The sequence below is a fragment of the Bradysia coprophila genome, chromosome II, assembly GCF_014529535.1.
Source record: "Bradysia coprophila strain Holo2 chromosome II, BU_Bcop_v1, whole genome shotgun sequence".
NCBI classification, from domain to species: Eukaryota; Metazoa; Arthropoda; class Insecta; order Diptera; family Sciaridae; genus Bradysia; species Bradysia coprophila.
In genome coordinates, this window is record NC_050735.1 from 12,232,961 (window position 1) to 12,252,228 (window position 19,268).

General features: G+C 35.3%; 3 protein-coding genes and 1 long non-coding RNA gene across 5 annotated transcripts; 3 read left to right on the top strand and 1 right to left on the bottom strand.

The window, feature by feature from the left end:
• Nucleotides 1–148: 148 nt before the first annotated feature.
• On the bottom strand, nucleotides 149–17,983 carry LOC119073520 (uridine-cytidine kinase). Of its 2 annotated transcripts, XM_037179057.1 has the most exons (8): nucleotides 17,765–17,983; nucleotides 17,592–17,657; nucleotides 16,821–17,011; nucleotides 16,257–16,399; nucleotides 16,094–16,191; nucleotides 15,954–16,002; nucleotides 4,037–4,138; nucleotides 149–344 (listed from the first exon to the last, which is right to left on the bottom strand). In XM_037179057.1, the coding sequence occupies exons 1-8, from the start codon at nucleotides 17,867–17,869 to the stop codon at nucleotides 214–216; spliced, it is 885 nt and encodes a 294-aa protein (XP_037034952.1). In that variant the 5' UTR covers nucleotides 17,870–17,983; the 3' UTR covers nucleotides 149–213. The 2 variants fall into 2 exon arrangements, with proteins under 2 accessions (XP_037034952.1, XP_037034960.1); XM_037179065.1 differs by lacking the exons at nucleotides 149–344; nucleotides 4,037–4,138 and adding an exon at nucleotides 12,820–12,941.
• Nucleotides 1,481–11,022, top strand: LOC119073556. Its single transcript, XR_005087048.1, has 3 exons — nucleotides 1,481–1,607; nucleotides 4,524–4,527; nucleotides 11,012–11,022. It is a non-coding gene; the product is annotated as an uncharacterized LOC119073556 (long non-coding RNA).
• On the top strand, nucleotides 7,240–8,034 carry LOC119073546 (fatty acid-binding protein, muscle-like). The gene is made up of 2 exons (XM_037179103.1): nucleotides 7,240–7,518; nucleotides 7,592–8,034. Exons 1-2 carry the CDS (start codon nucleotides 7,446–7,448, stop codon nucleotides 7,918–7,920), a joined length of 402 nt encoding a protein of 133 aa, XP_037034998.1. The 5' UTR covers nucleotides 7,240–7,445; the 3' UTR covers nucleotides 7,921–8,034.
• LOC119073540 (fatty acid-binding protein, liver-like) lies at nucleotides 8,035–8,575 on the top strand. Its single transcript, XM_037179091.1, has 2 exons — nucleotides 8,035–8,162; nucleotides 8,225–8,575. The coding sequence occupies exons 1-2, from the start codon at nucleotides 8,087–8,089 to the stop codon at nucleotides 8,554–8,556; spliced, it is 408 nt and encodes a 135-aa protein (XP_037034986.1). The 5' UTR covers nucleotides 8,035–8,086; the 3' UTR covers nucleotides 8,557–8,575.
• Nucleotides 17,984–19,268: the final 1,285 nt, after the last annotated feature.

Below are 19,268 nucleotides of genomic sequence, written 5' to 3' on the forward strand. Positions count from 1 at the left end.
GTGATTACTCCACTCGTCTTCGGCTCGTTCCACAAAACTTGCCAAAACAAATATTTACAAACAGTGACGTAACACAATATATTGCTTAATTTTACCATTTCTTCTTCTTCACTCTACGCTGATTTAATAAATAATTTTTTTTTCTTCTAAATATAATAAAAATTGAGTATTCTTCCGTGCCTAAAAATCATTATTGAGCATTTCACCATTGCATCAATCTTCCAATATTTTTGGATTATTTCGATTCATTGAAAACGCATCAAAAAATAAATTATTTTGCACCGTTGCAATGTCCTTGCACAACGATGAAAACCTTCTGACACCAGCTGTTAGTAGAGTTCCTTCTATAAATTTTTATCGAAGAAAAAAAAACAGAAAAAGAAAATTTTAAAATAAATAAATTTGGTAGCACCCAAAAGATGACCGAACATCGAGGGGGACCGCATTAAATTTACAACTCTTTTTTTTAGAATGCAACTCTTTTCAGTGCGATCCCCCTCGCCGAACATCAACAAGCGAAAATGATGTCGGTTTGTTCAAACTCAATTCAAATTAGTAACGATAATTTGATGGTGTTGTTAGTCGATCGTTGTTATAGAGATGAGTACACAGTTCGTTAAAGATGCCTCAAAAATGCTTCACAACTTGTCCCAATGGGACAATGTCCCATGCAAAATGATTGAAAGTGAACCGAAAACGTATGAGCCAACTGTCACATTTTTTTCATGCATGATGTAAGCCAGGTGTAAGCCCTCAGTTTTTCAGACATTTTGCATGATTTCACGAACTGTGTACTAGCCTTTGGTAAAGGAGAAATTTTATCAAAGAGTCGTTTTAGTAAACAGATCCAACTAGTGAACTGCCACTATTAAACAACGTTTACAGAGTTGTTGGTATGAGATAAGAGGGAGACTGGAAGAGATTAAAGATTAGTTTAAGTTAGTTTTGTTAGATTGATGATTATTCTTTGGCCCAACCCTTGTAATGGCTATGTCCACAAATTTACTGGATTAAGTTACCAGATTTTTTGATATGTGTTCTGATTGTATTTAAGACTTCCTACGAGGAAACATCTCGGAGGATATTGGAAACATTCGCATCATGGGTCTTTTGAAACTTTCTGTGTGAGAAATTGTGATGGAAGTAGTTGAAACATATATAACCTTTGGTATTCGAAACCAATATTCTTCTGATTAGTTTGACTAACAGATCACTAACTTTCACTTGAATTACAATCGGTAAATTTTACTGACGTGCATAATTTGCAACAGGCTGGTCTTTTAACAGCTGTTGTACATTATATTGTTTATAATAGTAGGGTACTTGGCGGTTGACTCACTCACACTTGTGTGTTTGTGTGAATAGATGGATAATAGATGTTGTAAACAATAACATGAACGCCAGCTGTTGCAAATTTTGAAGTTCAATGAAATTTACCGAGTGTATGAATATGAAAACGAAAAATGAGCGAATAAGTACAAACAACAACGTATCATTGACCTGCAGCTCAATCATTTTATCTAAAAAGTATAAGATTGGGAAATCAGACCTAAAACAAAAAGACAATATTTAAGAAACGATTAGGTTAACTTCTCATAATTCGTTCTGTTTAAAAAATTAATCATTTCAATATCTGATTACTAGCCTATACCAAACTCTATATGATCACGTGACTATTATACGATATATCTAAAAAATATTAAGTTAAGTTAAAAATAAATGATGCCGAGCCACTGTACGGATAACAATAAACTCACAAATTTTCATATTTTTCTCATTCGATTTTTACAAACCTTTGTAAAAGGAAAAATGCTATTGGTAGGCTCATGTCAATAGCCTGTGTAAAAGAGAAAATGCTATTAGCAGACGCCTGCCAATAGCCTCCGTAAAAGAGAAAACACTATTCGCAAGTATATCGTACACTTACATTGTTTTCCGTACGCAGGCTCTGTATCTGTAACAGAGCTAACACAAATCGAATATAGCGAAACTGACCGACTTGAACCGACTTGACACCTCCATATTTAGACAGATCTATTGATCCTAGCACAATTAGTATTTTACGACAATAATTTGCATTGAAGTACTATAGAATGCGTTAAAATATCAGCTTTGTGTTATAGTTGGAGTACGAAGCGTTAATAGTGAGTTGAATTGTATATTGTAAACTATGGTGAAAAATGACATCGTCGACAGTTTGCCTACACATTTCATTGTATTTGTTCAGAGAAGAAGCTTAACCAATTTCATTAAACTTACAACTAATTTCAAGAGAATTTTGAGAAAAAACAAAATCTTCAAAAGAAGTTGTTCGTTGGAATGGTAAACTGAACAGACGTGTAAAAATAAGTTACTATGAAATTGATGCCTACCATTGTTTTCACAAATTGACTTTTATTTTGACACGTCTCGACCTCTGTTTATTGCTTGTAGTGCGTTGGTACAGTAGTTAATTTGATTTTTCGAATGAATTTATGACTGGAACAGCGAGTGCCAGCGAGTAGGTATTATTACTGTGTGAGATATCCGTGCATTGTCATTTAAGGGAAAATAGTTATTTATTGTGCGCCTAAAAAAGCACTGAGTTGCGATACGGACATTTTTTCACAATAAAGATTAACAAAATCTTTCTTCCAATTGGCAACTACAATCTGACAGATTGTGATGTTAGTGGCAATGTCAAAAACTATGACAACACCAATTATTTGACATATTTTTCCAGCACTTGTATCGAAACGGTGATATACATTTCGCGCACTTGTATCAAAATGGGGACATACATTTTCGCACTTGTATCGAAATGGTTGACATTCGCGTTGATTGCGTCTCAATTTTGTTTTATACTTTTAAACTCTATCCGTGTCTGTCTTTTGTAGTTGTCCATTGCAAAAAGTATATTCTGCAACTCGTTGCACAAGTAGACTTTTGTATCACACATCCTAATTTCTCATGGACACTAAGGACTTGTACTACAAAAATTGACATTGTACAACATGATGTACAATATATTATTACTCCCAGCACGACACTGAAATGATTCACTATCTGACGACATTTGTCATATCAGTGGAGGTCAGCGAGTAAAACAACCTTCGTAATTTTTTAGAGATTGTTATTTTGACTGGTGAAATTATAGCCTTGGGAAAGGGTTATAAACGTTCAACTCGTCAAAATAAAAATGACCAAACAAGGACATACTCTTCTGTAGTTTTCGACTCTGAGTTGTGAAATAGTGGATTATATTGGATGCTGCGAAAGTAATTCATTATATAAGGCAAGAAGTTTGTGATAAAATCAAACTCACCAGTCAGTGTGTTTTTTCATCAAGAAGCTTCGATAACTGTCTTTCGACAAGTGTCGAGTTTCTAAATTCGAGTCGAGGGCGAACGTCGAAAACTGTATTTTCGCCGAAAGCGAGTGGTACAACAACATTTTTGGAAAAACAGTTACTAAAGCAAGTTGCTCATAAACATATAAGAGAGTGTGCAAGTATCACAAAGTTTCTCCAATTAATTAATTACGCAGCACCCAATGCTATCAGCCCCATGCGAAAGTTGAATATCACAAAAGAATTTACGTAAAAAGAACCGAAAATAAAGGATCATTTTCCATGGGACAAACTGATATGTAATGGTCAACTTCCGCGTGCGGCAGGCATTAAAATAAATATTTTTCAGTTATCTATATTCCTATTAGTTTGTATTAAATGCTTAAACGAAAATGACTGTGAAATATTAATGTTTGTAATATTCTTTTACATGAGAAATCCAAGCTCGTCGATATACATGATAAAAACGATTAATGAGAATAATAAAAAAAACAAAAAAAAAAAATAAAAAAAATCGAATTACACAAAACTAAATGTCGCGTTCATATTAAGTGTCAAGAGTTTTTAATTAATTTATTAATTTAATCGAGAAAAGAAAAACTTAAACAATAACGATCTATAGAACTAAGTAACTAAAATATGATGAACGTTTTTTTTAGTGTAGCCTATGCGTATGCATATTTGTTGATTCAACACAGATAGGCTTACCTTTGGTAGTGTCTAGGAAAAATGACGTATTTGTATCGGCGTCACCTTTACAACGATTATTTAAAAAGTCGCGAATGTGCTGCACAATCAACTCAATAGCAACTGAAAATAAAATAAACACAAACATAAGCTACATAAGTAACACGTATAATGAGTTCGCGCACGCGTTTACAATCTATTGTTGCTTTTACATTTTCAAATCAAAAAGATGTAGTTGCTAGAATAGTATATTCCGACTAAAAGTCTTTTTTAGCGTGTGAGAGGTTTCCAGACAGAGCCGAAGACGAAAACGAAGTCGCACTTTTCGGGTCCTAGGTATGAAAGTTTGTGCCACCGAGAATTGAAATACGACTCTTTTCAGCACTCATTTTAGTGTTGTAAAGTGACTTATTTCAGCACCCGTTTGATGGGATATTTCAACACTCAAAGCAGTGTTGTTATGGAATTTGTATGAGTTATTACAACATTCGTTTTAGAAAATGCAAAGCAATGTGATCGATCAAATTTGAAGAGTGATTGTTTACCATGAAAATTATGATTTTTTTGGGCATTTGTCTATTTCAATTCTCGGTTGGCACAAAGCATGATGTGTTACACGTATTGTAATGAGACAACATTACAATACTTGTAACACAACATACTATTTCCTAACTAGTGATGAAATATCGCGACTTCGTCGTTTAGAAACGTTGTTCCTAACATATTCTGCTAAAAGGATTTTTTAGCGAATTCGGTTCCAGAACTCGCTCGTGCTGAAAATCTCTCATTCGCTAAAAAAGGTTTTTAGCATATGTTTTATGAAAATCACTATTCAAGCCATCAGCTCTGAAAGCATTAAAATATTATAACAACCAACATGAGGAAAAATGTGCGTTTTGAGACAACAGCAAATATGAACGAAATATTTTCGAAGTCTAATGCAGACAAGTATATTTTTGAGAATGACAAACCGGAATTTATAAGATGACACGCAAAATTTTTGTAGTCTAAACGTTGTCTATGTATCAAAAATCGACAAATTTCACGACCTTCTGCATTATGGTGGAGCGAAAAATTTCTTGTTCAATGGATTGGTCTGTCTGTAAAAGATTACCGATGTGCCATCTTTAGAAGATCTGTGCCAGTGTAATTGTCTCGCTCTAACCAACTTAATCTTGTTCTTGTGTATTTAAATGAATGTCTTGCTATACATGTCCTCTATATTAGTCCTTAAGAGGCATCGATACTTTGCTGAAAAGTAAACTAAAATCCAGTATTTAAAAAATGCCCAAACGTATACTTTTTAGCCTCTAAAGGTTATCGACATTTTGCTCCCATTGTAAAAATAAATGCCGGACGGGCGTAACCTCCTCACATAAAGTCTTTATTTCATCATCAACATCAAAATCGATACATTTTTATATAAATGGTTAAATATAGAAACAGGACATGTCACATTTGTGAATTTTAAGAAAAATGAATTTTCATTGATGAAGCTCCGTTTCAAATTGGCTGACGATATCAATACTATACCAGCGTTTTATATTTTAACATAAAAGAGAAAACATCTTCGAAACGAAGCGAAGTAAATGAAATTTCATTTTTGTTATAATTCGCTAGCGTGAAATGACCCGTTTCTTAAATACGTTGTTAATATTTATATAAGGAAAACCATAGAGGTAGACTACCTAGAGGAATTATGACCGAAATTCATTGAAAAATTATATCACACACACCACTAACACTAAAACGTCAACTTTGCTTTGCTTTTGACATTATGAGTCCCTTTACTTTTGACATAACGAGTCCCGTGTACTGTCTGTACACGGAGCAGTCACACACACATTCAAATATATGATTTTTCATTTTAATTTGTCAGTTTTTTCTATTGAGAAAGCCCTTGAGGAAAACTGACATTTAAAATGAGTACAGAGTTCGTGAAAAATATCTGAAAAATCCAAGGCTGTAAACTTCAAAGTTCTGAAAGAAGAGATTAAGACAACCACGCAGGCGGGTGACACCAAATTTTATAAACAGATAGTGTGAGAAATCAACTTGAAGAAAATATTTTTCTCGAAAATTCAGAATTTTGTTTTTGTTAAGTTCCATTTTACATAGAAACTTCGCAGCCGTTGGCGGAAATTTTGTGTCACCGCCTTCGTGATCGGCGGAGCGAAATTTTGGACAAGTAATTCATAATTTCATAATTGAAAATTTGGTCGGGCATTTTGAATGAGTTCTGTAAGCATACATATAGGATAAAAAAAGTGGAAAAATTTATCGAGAATATCATTTCAATGATTTATTCAATTGAACATTGTTTGGTCTCCATAGCTTATTAGCTCAGCGGTTTTTTTTTGCAAAATTTTAAATATTTTAATAAAATATGAAGATTATACAATTCAAACATTGACATATCGTCAGTTGTGTTATAAAACGAGTGGAAATTTTGCCGACGCCAGTTGCGTAAACAGAGACTTCACTGAAAAAACAACTGCATTCTGAAATATAATATTTGCGTTTGTCATGACGTTGTTTGACGCAGCAAATACTTAGTTAATCCACACTCTAGATTTTTGAAAAGAAGATCAATGAATGTCGAATGTTACAAGGTTGTAAACTTTGGGAAGGTCAGGCAGATGCGCGGGTGACACCGACATTCGCTACAAAAAATTTTATAACTAATAAAATGGCGATCTAAATGTTATGAAAAGTTATGGCTTCTAATGAGTTTTTCGGCACTGAGAGACGTAAAGCGAATAATTTTGGGTATCTTAAGATAACTGAGACTGTGTTCAAGTGAAAAAAAAAAATTAGCAAAGTCACTCACAATACAAAGTTGAGTAAAATGAATGTTGGTGAGGAATATACACGACCAAAATTCAGTTCTGCACTTGAAAGACGAACAAGATTTCATCAGTTAAGGTGATCATTTCTGATCAACGCACACAGATCACAGATTGTTGAAAAAATTGAAAAGCAAAGCACGTACTGGCTGTAAAAAAGTCTTCACAAACTAAATGAATACACTGCAGAGTGTAATGAATAAATTCCCGGAAATTCTCAAAAAATCCTCAAATCTGGTGTTTGTTAAATCTTCATCTTCAACAATACATGACGTAAAAAATAGGGAATTTTCAAGAATTTGATTCTGCATTTGTCGGATTTTTCGTTCCACCCTAATATGAACGCGTCCAACGAAAAATGTAAATTGGACAGCAAACAGGCGTGAACTACCATACATATCAGACAATAAAGTCGCAGACTCATGATGACCATCATTCCGTCAATCAAAGATGCAACAGAATGGATATAAAGCCTCATACTTCCGCATAGTATAAAACAAACAATCAGAATAACATCAGCATTTCAACGAAAAACTTTTTGTTGGCAAAATAAACACATCTCATCTACCTGTACAGAGAGTGTAATGGAGCCATTTCTTAACATTAAATACAAATTGGAGCGATGCGACAACTTAGACGAACTGCTTGATGAAATGGGTGAGTATTGGCGACCAGATGCAGTTCTACGAGATATCTGTGTCCATATTACATTCCAATTTGACATTCTCAGATGTGAATGCTTTCATCAGAAAAATTGCATCGTCTGTATCCACAACCATACAACTGGTTCGAAAAGGAGACGAATATACACTCAGCACGAAAATGTTGCTGATGACCACCACGCAGAAATTTAAAATGGGAGAAGAGAAAGACGTTACAACCACGGATGGTCGTAAAGTTAAAAATGTGTTCACTGTCGATGGTAATGTACTGACCGAAAAGCAAATCGGCGATCAAACGTTGACAATAGTTCGTGAATTTGCTGAAAATGAAATGATAGCTACGTCCTACTATGGAAATGTGGTGTGCAAGGCCTATTGTAAGCCGTTAAAGCAATAGTAGTGGCATTATAATACGACTAGTTCGTCTCTTTGCTGTTAGATAAGTGGAGATAATTTTAATGTTTTCGATAGCGCTTATCAAGAGTGTTTGAATAAACGTATGACTGCAGAACGGTTTTTTCGTCTTCTTTCTTGACAGACGTCACGCTAATTGTGTATTAATTATGGAAAAGTGTTTAAATAAAAGCTACAAGCTCGTACGTTTCGACGAATTCTACGACGACTATTTAGAAGCGATAGGTGCAGCAATAACACATATTCTGTTCCAACAAAAGTATCGAAATTTTCGCATATTTTCCCAGGTTTAAATATATTCAATCGAAAAATTGCGAAATCAATACCTTCGACAACACAATTCATAAAACTGGATGACTGTGCGTACGCAATCAATACGATCATTCCGTTCAAAACGCATCAGCAAAAATTCGTACTCGGTCAGGAGAACGATGCGTTTACCATTGATGGCCGTAAAATCAAAAATCTTTTTGTAATCGATGGCAACAAGCTGATTGAACAACAAATTGAACCCGTCAGGAAGGTGACCATTACACGTGAATTTACTGATGACGAAATTTTAGGGGAAATTGTTGTCGGTGACGTGATATGTAAATATTGGTGTTCAGCCGTTCAATAAAATGGTATTTGGGTTTGAAGTATTAAGTGAATTAATTCGAATGGACTTTGAAAATCAGAAGGTTTGTCGAGTGGTCGGCTTACGATTCTGACTTGGTGTTGTTAGTCATAATCAGTAATCTTTCTGATAATTTTGGCTGAGAAATTCAATTTTTGAATTGCATAAAATGGCAACCATCGCTGGAAGGAGATAGTGTGGCACTCAAAGACAACACAGAGAGTCGCACGAATATTGCAAGGTATTTTGAGGTGAGTGTTTATAAGCTCGCTTATTGGCTTTCATTTGCAATTTATGATAAGTCGTTTAGGGACATGAATGCCGTTAAGCATTAAGTCGAAAGTGTAAGTTATCACTATCAGGTCTGCAAAAAAGAAAATTGGAAACTTGGACAAAATCTTGCAAAGCCCCCCAGATTCCAAGCGACATTTAAGAGTTACAAATAGCGTTTCGTACAGAGGGATTATTTTGAAAAACAGCCTACCGAAATCGGACGCATTTTCAATTGGAATTTTTTATATGTGCCTAGAAAGGACTTCGACCCTAGTGGCCAAAACCACTTTCAAAAAAATTCTTCGAATTTTGTGTGGCTGGTCAAAGGTGAGCAAAAACCGAAAAGTTGCAATTTTCTTACAAAAATTGCTCCAGTTACATGAGCCGTACAGGGTCGTGTGGGGTGTCATTAGAAAGGTAATCACATGTACTATTGAGCCGAATAGGGTCTTATTGGGTTTAGAATTCATCCACACTGAAATATGTGCAGATAAAGTTTTTAACCGAAGACGTACACTGTTCTTACTGAAATTTCTCGAGGTACACAAAATGTACATGGTCGTGTGGGGTATCATTTGAAAGGTAATTTTATGTGCTTTTGAGCCAAATAGAGACTAATGTGGTTTGGATGCATCTATGATGAAATATGGACACTTAAACATTTCAACTTCTTTTTCATCGCATATGTATCCAAACCACATTAGTCTCTATTTGGCTCAAAAGCACATAAAATTACCTTTCAAATGATACCCCACACGACCATGTACATTTTGTGTACCTCGAGAAATTTCAGTAAGAACAGTGTACGTCTTCGGTTAAAAACTTTATCTGCACATATTTCAGTGTGGATGAATTCTAAACCCAATAAGACCCTATTCGGCTCAATAGTACATGTGATTACCTTTCTAATGACACCCCACACGACCCTGTACGGCTCGTGTAACTGGAGCAATTTTTGTAAGAAAATTGCAACTTTTCGGTTTTTGCTCACCTTTGACCAGCCACACAAAATTCGAAGAATTTTTTTGAAAGTGGTTTTGGCCACTAGGGTCGAAGTCCTTTCTAGGCACATATAAAAAATTCCAATAGAAAATGCGTCCGATTTCGGTAGGCTGTTTTTCAAAAGAATCCCTCACAAGGTAAATTCTACACCACTACGAAATCGACTTTGTAAATATTGACTTGACGCTGATATTGACATAACAATCCTAAGATTTTCAATCGGTCTCCATGCTTTAACTCATTTGTTAATGGATGAATGATTATCGTTAGTATCCCTCATGGTAGTAAGGGTCGTAGCGGATGAAGTTTCAGATTTCGGAAAATTATATTCACTTGTCTTTCAAAAGGTACGATGATGTAAATGTACGTACATGGTTGTTAGTCGAAATAAATATCTTTTTCCGTTGCTGATGGCTCTGCAGACCGTACCGAAAATCAGTGAAGTTAAATTTCTGAACATGTGAACTTCAGTTTACAGTTTCATCCAGAAAATAAGAGACATATGCCACAAAAATCCACGACATTTACATCAACCGTGGTCCCCTTTGAAAAACGGTTGAATGTAATTTTCCGAAGTCTGAAAATTTGCCAATTTTATTTAAACGAAACGAACATCTTCAACTTCAATACTCAGTCATAACTCAGTTATTTAGTGCAATATAACAAGTGTCTCTTAACTAAGGCTCCGAACAGGTCGAATTCGGGTCATGCAAAATTGACTCAATCGACTCATAGTGTATGCATTTAGTGCGTCATTGATTTATGTCAAAGTATATGGAATCTTAATTGTTTGAAACCAACTGTCAAACTGAATGCTAAATGAAGGAGCGATTACAGCTTTACAAGGAACATATGAATGACAGATGACTTCTATGAGAGAGAATAGAATCGATTTCGTATGTAATTCTCTTGCATAATCTCCCATAGGTGTATCTTATCGGCAGCTTTAAGTATGGTTTCCACTCAACAAAAAGAGCCGTGAGAGAGCTAGCTGTCCAGTAAATAATGCAAAAATTGAAAAAAAAAATCAATTTTGTCTCAACGAAGTACTTTTTTGGTAAGTGGAAATCAAACCTTACAATAACTAATTTTGACGTTTGAATTGTCGCCTCTGATAGATGGAATAGGCCATCTTTGATAGATCATCTTCAAAATACTGTACTTTTACGTAACCTCACTTAAGTTCAATTAAATGTTTCGTTCATTCATTCATTTGTATGAGTTTCTTATAACGTGGATGGCATTTCAAACGGCCTTAAAGATGATCTATTCTAATAGACACAAATATCCACTGCAACACCGAAATGTGCAACGGAAAGGCTGTAAAGACGAATTCAATTCAATTCAATCGTCTCTATAATTCAATTGAGTTATTTTGCATGACCTGAATTCGACCTGTTCAGAGCCCTACTCTTACTCTAACTTTCTTTCTCACTTTCTCGCAATTAAGAATTGCAAAAAAAAACGACATCGATTACACAATGATACAATTTTATTGATAGGAAGTGGAGCCTATGCTAAGTGATAGGGTGTGTCGATTTCAATTTTTTTTTTTTTTAGTCATTCCTGGTTCCGCCCTACCGCGATTCACCCTCGCACTAGCAATAATAATCAACAAATTTTTTTTTTTTATAAGTCAATATAAGCTTGCACCGTCACTTTTTCAAAAATTTTCGAGCTACACGAGATACTTGGATTATGGGTCCGAACCAAAAAAAATCTACAGATGCTTTTGCAGAGTTTTCACTCTGTACGGCATCTATAGTACGGGTCTATTAGAACATACAAAAATTAAAAAAAGTTAAAAAAATGTTTTACCATCATTTTGGTGTAGCACCAAGTTTCACCGAGGTGGAATTTTCAAGAATTTTGTATGTGAAAAAGTCATCTCTTCTGGGTAAATTTTATTCAAGCTATTGTTGTGATAGCTCATTTTGAAGGGTTTTCAATAGCGAATCTAGCAAGCGTACACTTTCGATAGGTAAATCTAAAAATTTATTGGTTTCGCTGTTGGAAGGCTCAAAAACAGGGCATTTTTACGAGTGTTGTCGAAAATATAACAAATTGACTTCTCTTAAAAAACAAAGTTTTACTATTTTCAGCTTTTAAATGTGTTATTCATGATTAATAATCGAATTTCTGTCAAAATTTTTAATTTACTCGCTGCATTTAAAATGTTAATTGTCTCCATACTCGTAAAAATGCCCCGTTTTGAGACTTCCAACAGCGAAACCAATAAATTTTTAGATTTACCTATCGAAAGTGTACGCTTGCTAGATTCGCTATTGAAAACCCTTCAAAATGAGCTATCACAACAATAGCTTGAATAAAATTTACCCAGAAGAGATGATTTTTTCACATACAAAATTCTTGAAAATTCCACCTCGGTGAAACTTGGTGCTACAGAAAAATGATGGTAAAACATTTTTTTAACTTTTTTTAATTTTTGTATGTTCTAATAGACCCGTACTAGATGCCGTACAGAGTGAAAACTCTGCAAAAGCATCTGTAGATTTTTTTTGGTTCGGACCCATAATCCAAGTATCTCGTGTAGCTCGAAAATTTTTGAAAAAGTGCAAGCTTATGTTGACTTAAAAAAAAAAAAATTGCTGATTATTATTGCTAGTGCGAGGGTGAATCGCGGTAGGGCGGAACCAGGAATGACTAAAAAAAAAATTGAAATCGACACACCCTACTAAGTGAGTGCATGTCATCAAGACATCACCTGACTATCCGGTCCAAAAGCATTAACCTATTATTACATAATTATATGTATGTATTTAGAAGAAATGAAAGGAAAAGAAAATGTTTAAAATCAAAAAAGACTAATTTTTTATCTCTAACCTAAGTAAAAATGTTTTATACAAATAAATGGCATCAAAATCTTACAATACGACTAAAAGGTATGTAGTAAATGTAAAGAACAAAAAAAAATGTATAATTTGGTAATGTACCGAACGACGACAGCAAATTGTTTAATTAACTTTTTTGTTTATAAATTAACTAATGTGCCCGTCGCATGATCGTATGTTATGGTCCTGGTGAGAGATTATTAGCGTTTCCACCAGGTCGTAAAATTTCGCCAATGTGATGAACAATCAAATCAATTGCAACTGTAAATATACAACAAGCACACGGTGGACTAAAGTTTTTTTTTGTATTTTTGATTGGTTTTTTAATTACACTAAACGAATTATGAAAATGCTGTTCGGAAAACGCATAGTAGGATGTGTCGATTTGAAATTATTTATTTCTATGGCAGACCTTGCACCTATCTAGTTGCAACCACTTCAACGAGAAATTGCACAATTTACTGTCTTTTATATGACTAGGAATAAAAAGATGAAAAGTAGAGTCAACATTAAACACACAAAAACGAGACTTTTCGTCTTTCTGTCCCTAGTTCTGTAATGGATTGTACATGCTGAGGACGTCGAAAATATTGTATGAAACATGAAAAGTACGGTTTTTGACGCGGGTAGCATGTGAATAACCCTTACATAACATACAAGCCTAACCATTCGTACCATTAAACTTATTGAAGTTTCGGGAAAATTATTATTTTGAACCAAAAGCGAGCTCTGCTTAATTGAAACGAATCAATAATGAGCAAAAGCGTCAAAAGGACAGTATATCAAAGAGTATATTAGCGTGCAACTCGATTAAAACACGTTGAAGTTAATTGCGGCTTGTCAACTTTCGGCACCCTGGACTTTACTTAAATCGTCGAGGAATGCCTCCAAATAAATTTCTGAAAATCTAGAATTCCGTTTTGGATTTTTAGAAATTTATTTGGAGGCATTCCTCGACGATTTAAGTAAAGTCCAGGGTGCCGAAAGTTGACAAGCCGCAATTAACTTCAACGTGAACATTATCAAAACTAGTCCTTGGGAAAAAAGATTCGATGTCCTGTTTTGTACGTTATAGTAAAATCGGGGACAAAAAGGTCTTCCCAAAAATTGTCCCTGGATTCAATAGAAATTTTCGAGTCTTTTTGTCACATTCTTCATATTTCTAAAGTTTTTTTTAAAAATCATACATGGTTAGATCAGTCACGAAGTCCTAAAGAGGTCGTGATCAGGAAATGAATGAAGAATGCGGTCAAAATTTGAAGTATGTAGTAGTCTTGTGTGCTGCCTTTAGCCGATAAATCGAGTGATAACGGGTAACTGATAATCTGCCTTGTTCAGTTAGAGCCCGTTAACACAACACGTTTCGTTGCAAACTAAAAAAATTATTTAGGGTGTCCTGGTTACCAACAGTAACATGCTGACAATATGAGGCTTACTCGTGATCGCTTTAGAACTTTTACTTACATCCATGTTTTGATGTAGAATAGGAGTGGGACAGTAAACATTCTCATTGGATGTTGGAAATAATATTTTTTCTCCATAAATATTTGATGCACAAAGATAGATTAAAGGTCTGATATCGACGCACCCTATTACATAGAATAGACTACAACCAAACCCAGCGTACAGTTCCATTTAGTAGATAAAGATAGGAGACATATTGTATTTGTGTTGTCTTAAAAGGATCCACAACATAGAAAAGCCGACAAAACTCACTGGGATGTTTTAGTAATTACAAACGGCCTTGGAACATTTTATCACTGTCTAAGCCTTAGCCCGTTCACCTTAGATACCCTCAACCTTCAATAATTTTTCGATTTTTTTTAGCTCGATTTTAATTTAAGTCGTTCAATAAATGTGTGCTGGACCAGCATTGCTGGTCCTAAATGAGAGTTATAAATTTTCCATTGAGTTATCACCACAGTTTTTGTTGTTGATATTTAGAGACTTTTTCAGCAAAGTGATTTTGTTTTAGAATATATTTTGTGCAGTTCCCTTAAAGTGGTAGATTAGTAACTGAAGTAAGACATTGAAACTGTGTTAGACGAACAAGAAGTAGCAAGATCACTTAGTGGAGAAGAAAGTGTCACTACTATCGTAAGTTGGACAAACTGTGCAGTGCAGGAGTTATGGAGTTATCCTGACTTGACAAGAATTATAAAAAAAACAGAAAATGATTCATTAAAAATTCGTCGAACATACGAGCAATACAACGAACAATTGAACCGACCTCTATTGTTCGTTTATTGGGGGACTTTTTAATTGCACGTCACATAAATCTAGGAAAAATGGTAAAGTGTCGGTTTTAAGTGTAACATTTGTTAATCCGAGGCAAAGCCGATCAATAATCGCGCGTAAACTCGACTTTTCATTTTTAACCCGAGTCAATACACAACTTTACTCAACAAAACGAGAAACACTTTACAATCCTAGGGATGTGAAGTATATCAAAATCCTTTCCTGTTCCAAATGAACAGAAGTCGGAGCGAAAATATTTGTACCGGTCTCGTTCCCCGAAAAGAACGGAAGTCGGATCGGATCCAAGCGGTTGTAATTTAAGAAGGTTTCGAACCGGACGATTTTGATAAATTGTATTTTTAAGGTACAAAAACCCAAAAATGTTACCTTTTGACCCAGACGGTCGCAACGACCGCTTGTAGCTGGATTTAAATTTTAATAAGTCTCAATTAGTGCATTGTAATGACAAAATGGGAATCATCTTCACTTCTGTTCTTCTATTGACAATATACTCTCCGATTAAACAGAGCGGTTTGTTCTACACAAATCAATATGTTAATTATGCCATCATTTGGTATCTCCACACAGAGCCACGTCCAAAAAAATCCACAAAGTGAACCGTTCATATTGGAGAACCCGAAACGTTTTATTGAGAAGGTAAGAAAGTAAGAATTCAAGTGAAATTATGTTTAGCTGATAAATGTAAGCTATTTGCAATAAATTTCCCGTATTGATAACGGGTCAAACCACCTAAGATACTTGTACCATACCATATGAGACGTACGACTAATAAATGAACATTTTCTAATTGATTTTTACGGCTATAGGTTAGATTACGATTAAGATAATTAATGCATCGGTTGTCGTATGTACATAAGTGCTGCAAAACCAAATTTAGCTACAAATTTCAAAGGAATATTGAAGCAATACCAAGCAACAAATCGTTACACTACGTAACAATAACCAAAATGTTACAATTTTACTCAAGTGACTTAATAGACAAAAAAAATCATTAAGAAAAATAACGTCACACACCTGTATTATCAGCACCCCGAGGTATGATGACATCAGCAAACTTTTTCGTCTAAAAAAGAAAGCAAAAAACCAAAGTCATCCGTTACGCCTCTCTACACTCCTCCAAGCATTGTTGAATTGAATCGGTAAATCATACTCACCGGTGAACAGAACTCATCGAATGCAGGCTTAACAAATGTCATGTATTGATTCAACACATGATCCAGATCCCTTCCACGCTCTTTTATGTCTCGTGGTACTGGAAATCAATGTACGACATTGAAAGAAAATTCAATGGAAAAAAAATCAAATGCAACAACTCACCCCGTCGAGCCAGTCTGGTGTCGGAGTCTGTGTCTACAAATAACTTCATGTGAAAGAGATCTCTGATGGATTGGAAATAGAAGACTAGGATTCCTTCGAATAAAACGACATCAGCTGGGTAGATGGTGATTGTTTTCTCGGAGCTGAAAGAGGGAATAATCAAAGTTTAACAGAGCTGAATGTAAGAATAATCAAAGTTCAACAATTGATGATGAATTCTACAGGCGACGACTTTGAAATGAGGTGCCGTACACCAATGACGTCACGCTACTTTATTAAATTTTTGACCCACTCCTCCCTGTGTCATCTTAAAAGTTTTAAAATTAACCCAAATTTATTAGGACTGTCACGTCCCCATTTGTCGTACTTGACGTATTTTGTTTCAGCTGTTTTTTAGCTGTCACATATTTCAAAGTCACCGACTGTAATAACAGAGCACATTTGGAGGACTGAACTTAACAGAACGTCAGTATCGAATTATCACGACAACGGTATTATCGCGAACGAGACTGGTGTTTATTTGGCGCTTACAATGCGCAATTCATTAAATTTCAATTCACTTACAGTGCATTGGTGCGGTAATCATATGATTCTATAGTAACTTTTTGGCCAGCCAAAATGGTTCTCAGCACGTTCAACATTTTAATTTCGTTGAATGCGTCCGGATGATCGAAATTGAACATTCCTTTGTCCGCCTTTGCTTTCTCACCGGGCGTTAAGTCTCTGTAGAAGCTGTCCTGGCTGATGCAGACAACCTAAAATGACATAACGTTCATTTAAGAGGCAGCTTGTCACAGGAGTAGTACTTTGCTAATTTGCTTAAATTGAGCGAAAAATTAAGAAAACAGCTGATCGTCACTTTAAGAACAACCTCAAAACATAAAGCGGAAGTTGAACTTTTGCTAACTTTCGATGGTAGCAATTCGCTTATAGCATCGAGAAACTACCAGTTATGAAGAATCCGCACATGCAGTGTGAATTCTAACATTACGTGTATAGTAATTCGTCGATCCTAATATACTTTATTCTCTCTGTCCATGACATATCTGCATTAATATCCCTCAAAGACATTGTTTACATTACAATTCAGAGCAGATCAAAAAATATTCCAGCAAAAATTGCTTTGAAGGCACATTATCTCTCCGATATTGATCACGTTTTTGATTGTGACCGCAGCTAATTTGCATATGTAAACAAACAGGCACGTATACAAAGCCACAGTAGATGCATGTAGATGTAGATGTATGGTCTCCACAAACACCATCAAACATAATTTGCGTTCGATTTTTTTTTGATTTTTTTTTTTTGCACTGCAAGTCCTTAAACGTTACTTACCTGTCTCTGTGCATGGTCCATGTCAGCCTGACCGAGCTGCTCCATAATCCTTTTGCAGACGGTTGACTAAACGGAAAATTAAATCGTATAAAGGAAACTTCTACGTACATTGAAATGGCGTGTGTGGATTGATACGGAGCGCACATTTTTTCAACCTTCAACATAAATATTACCTTTCCACTTGCTGTGCCACCAGCAACGCCAATCAAAAAAGGAGTTTTCACTTCGGTCGTAGTTGTACCATTACTTTTGGTACCGTTTAAGTGGGTATCACTCATATTTTAAGTAGACGAGAACTTTTGAAAAAAATAAAGTTTCGAAATGCGATTCCTCAATTCTTTCCCATTAAAAAACTTTATGACAGTTCTGATTCTGTCAGAATTGGTGCCGATATTCTATGTGCAGCATTATGGTGCTACAGCACAACGGCTGCATGAAGCGGGAAAACTAAAATATTTTCTTTGATGGAATATGGGGATTTTAACTCGAGAAAATCATTTAGAAATCTTCAAAAAATATTTTGGTTGCGGGTCGAAAATCGTTGTTTTCATCGAACTTCATGAACTTTCGACGCCCGTGCAAAGTCCCAAGGCGGTAAACTTTGGGGAGGTCACGCAAATACAGATACGCGGGAGACACACCACAGTTGGCGATATAATGGCTGATTTCATACAAAAACTCACCTCCAGTGATGATTCTCGTCGCCGTGATGCTGATGATGTGGTGACTTTTTTATAAGTAAAATCGTCCGATGGCGATCTGCGTGATGAACTCCCCAAAGTTTACAATCAACTCGGATCAAAAATAGAAAAGTCTCGCTTCGCATCTGATCCAAGATCTGATCAACAAATTTAACACGAAAACTCTACTTTTCATCTTTTTAAGTTAAGAGGCATCGATATGGTTTGCTGGAAAGCATACATTTGGGTGTTTTTAAAATACTGGATTTTAGTTTACTTTTGATGATAATATCTTTCCACCAGAATTCATTTTCAAAAATGTACGACCACAATAACTACCAATGTGTTAGCTTTCAACAGAAAATAGATTTGATTGCAGCAGTTTGACCAGCTCTGAGAAACCTGAACCCTGAACACTGAAACCAGTTTATGAAAATTTAGCATTACGTTTGGTTCTGAGAAACGTCAACGACTGCAACCAAAACTAATTTTAATTTAAAGCTAACACATTTGTGGTCGTTAATGCGGTCGTATATTTTTCGAAAAGTATTCTGATGAAAAGATATCATCAAAAATGAAATACGAGCCACACAAATCTAGGCTACAATTTTAGCTAAGTACCGGGGTAAAGAAAGTCCTTGAAATTCTCGAATTCTTGAAAAATATGAAAAGTAGAGTTTTCGTGTGATCGTGTTGATTCGAGGCGTAGCCAAGGTATACACACAAAAACGAGGTTTGTGATGGATTTACTTGCTGAGGCCGAGGCCGCCGAGCGTAGTGCTTGAAACATGAAAAGTACGGTTTTCGACGAATGTAGCATGTAACAGTAGATTATGCACATCTATCCTAAATGTTTATTTTGACGATTTGGACGTTATGTACAGAGCCTAAGGCGTGGTACATAATCCAAATAGTCAAAATAAACATCTTGGACAGACGTGCATACTCTATTTTATCTGCCGACTAAGCAGATAAATTACTATTACATAAGAAGAGA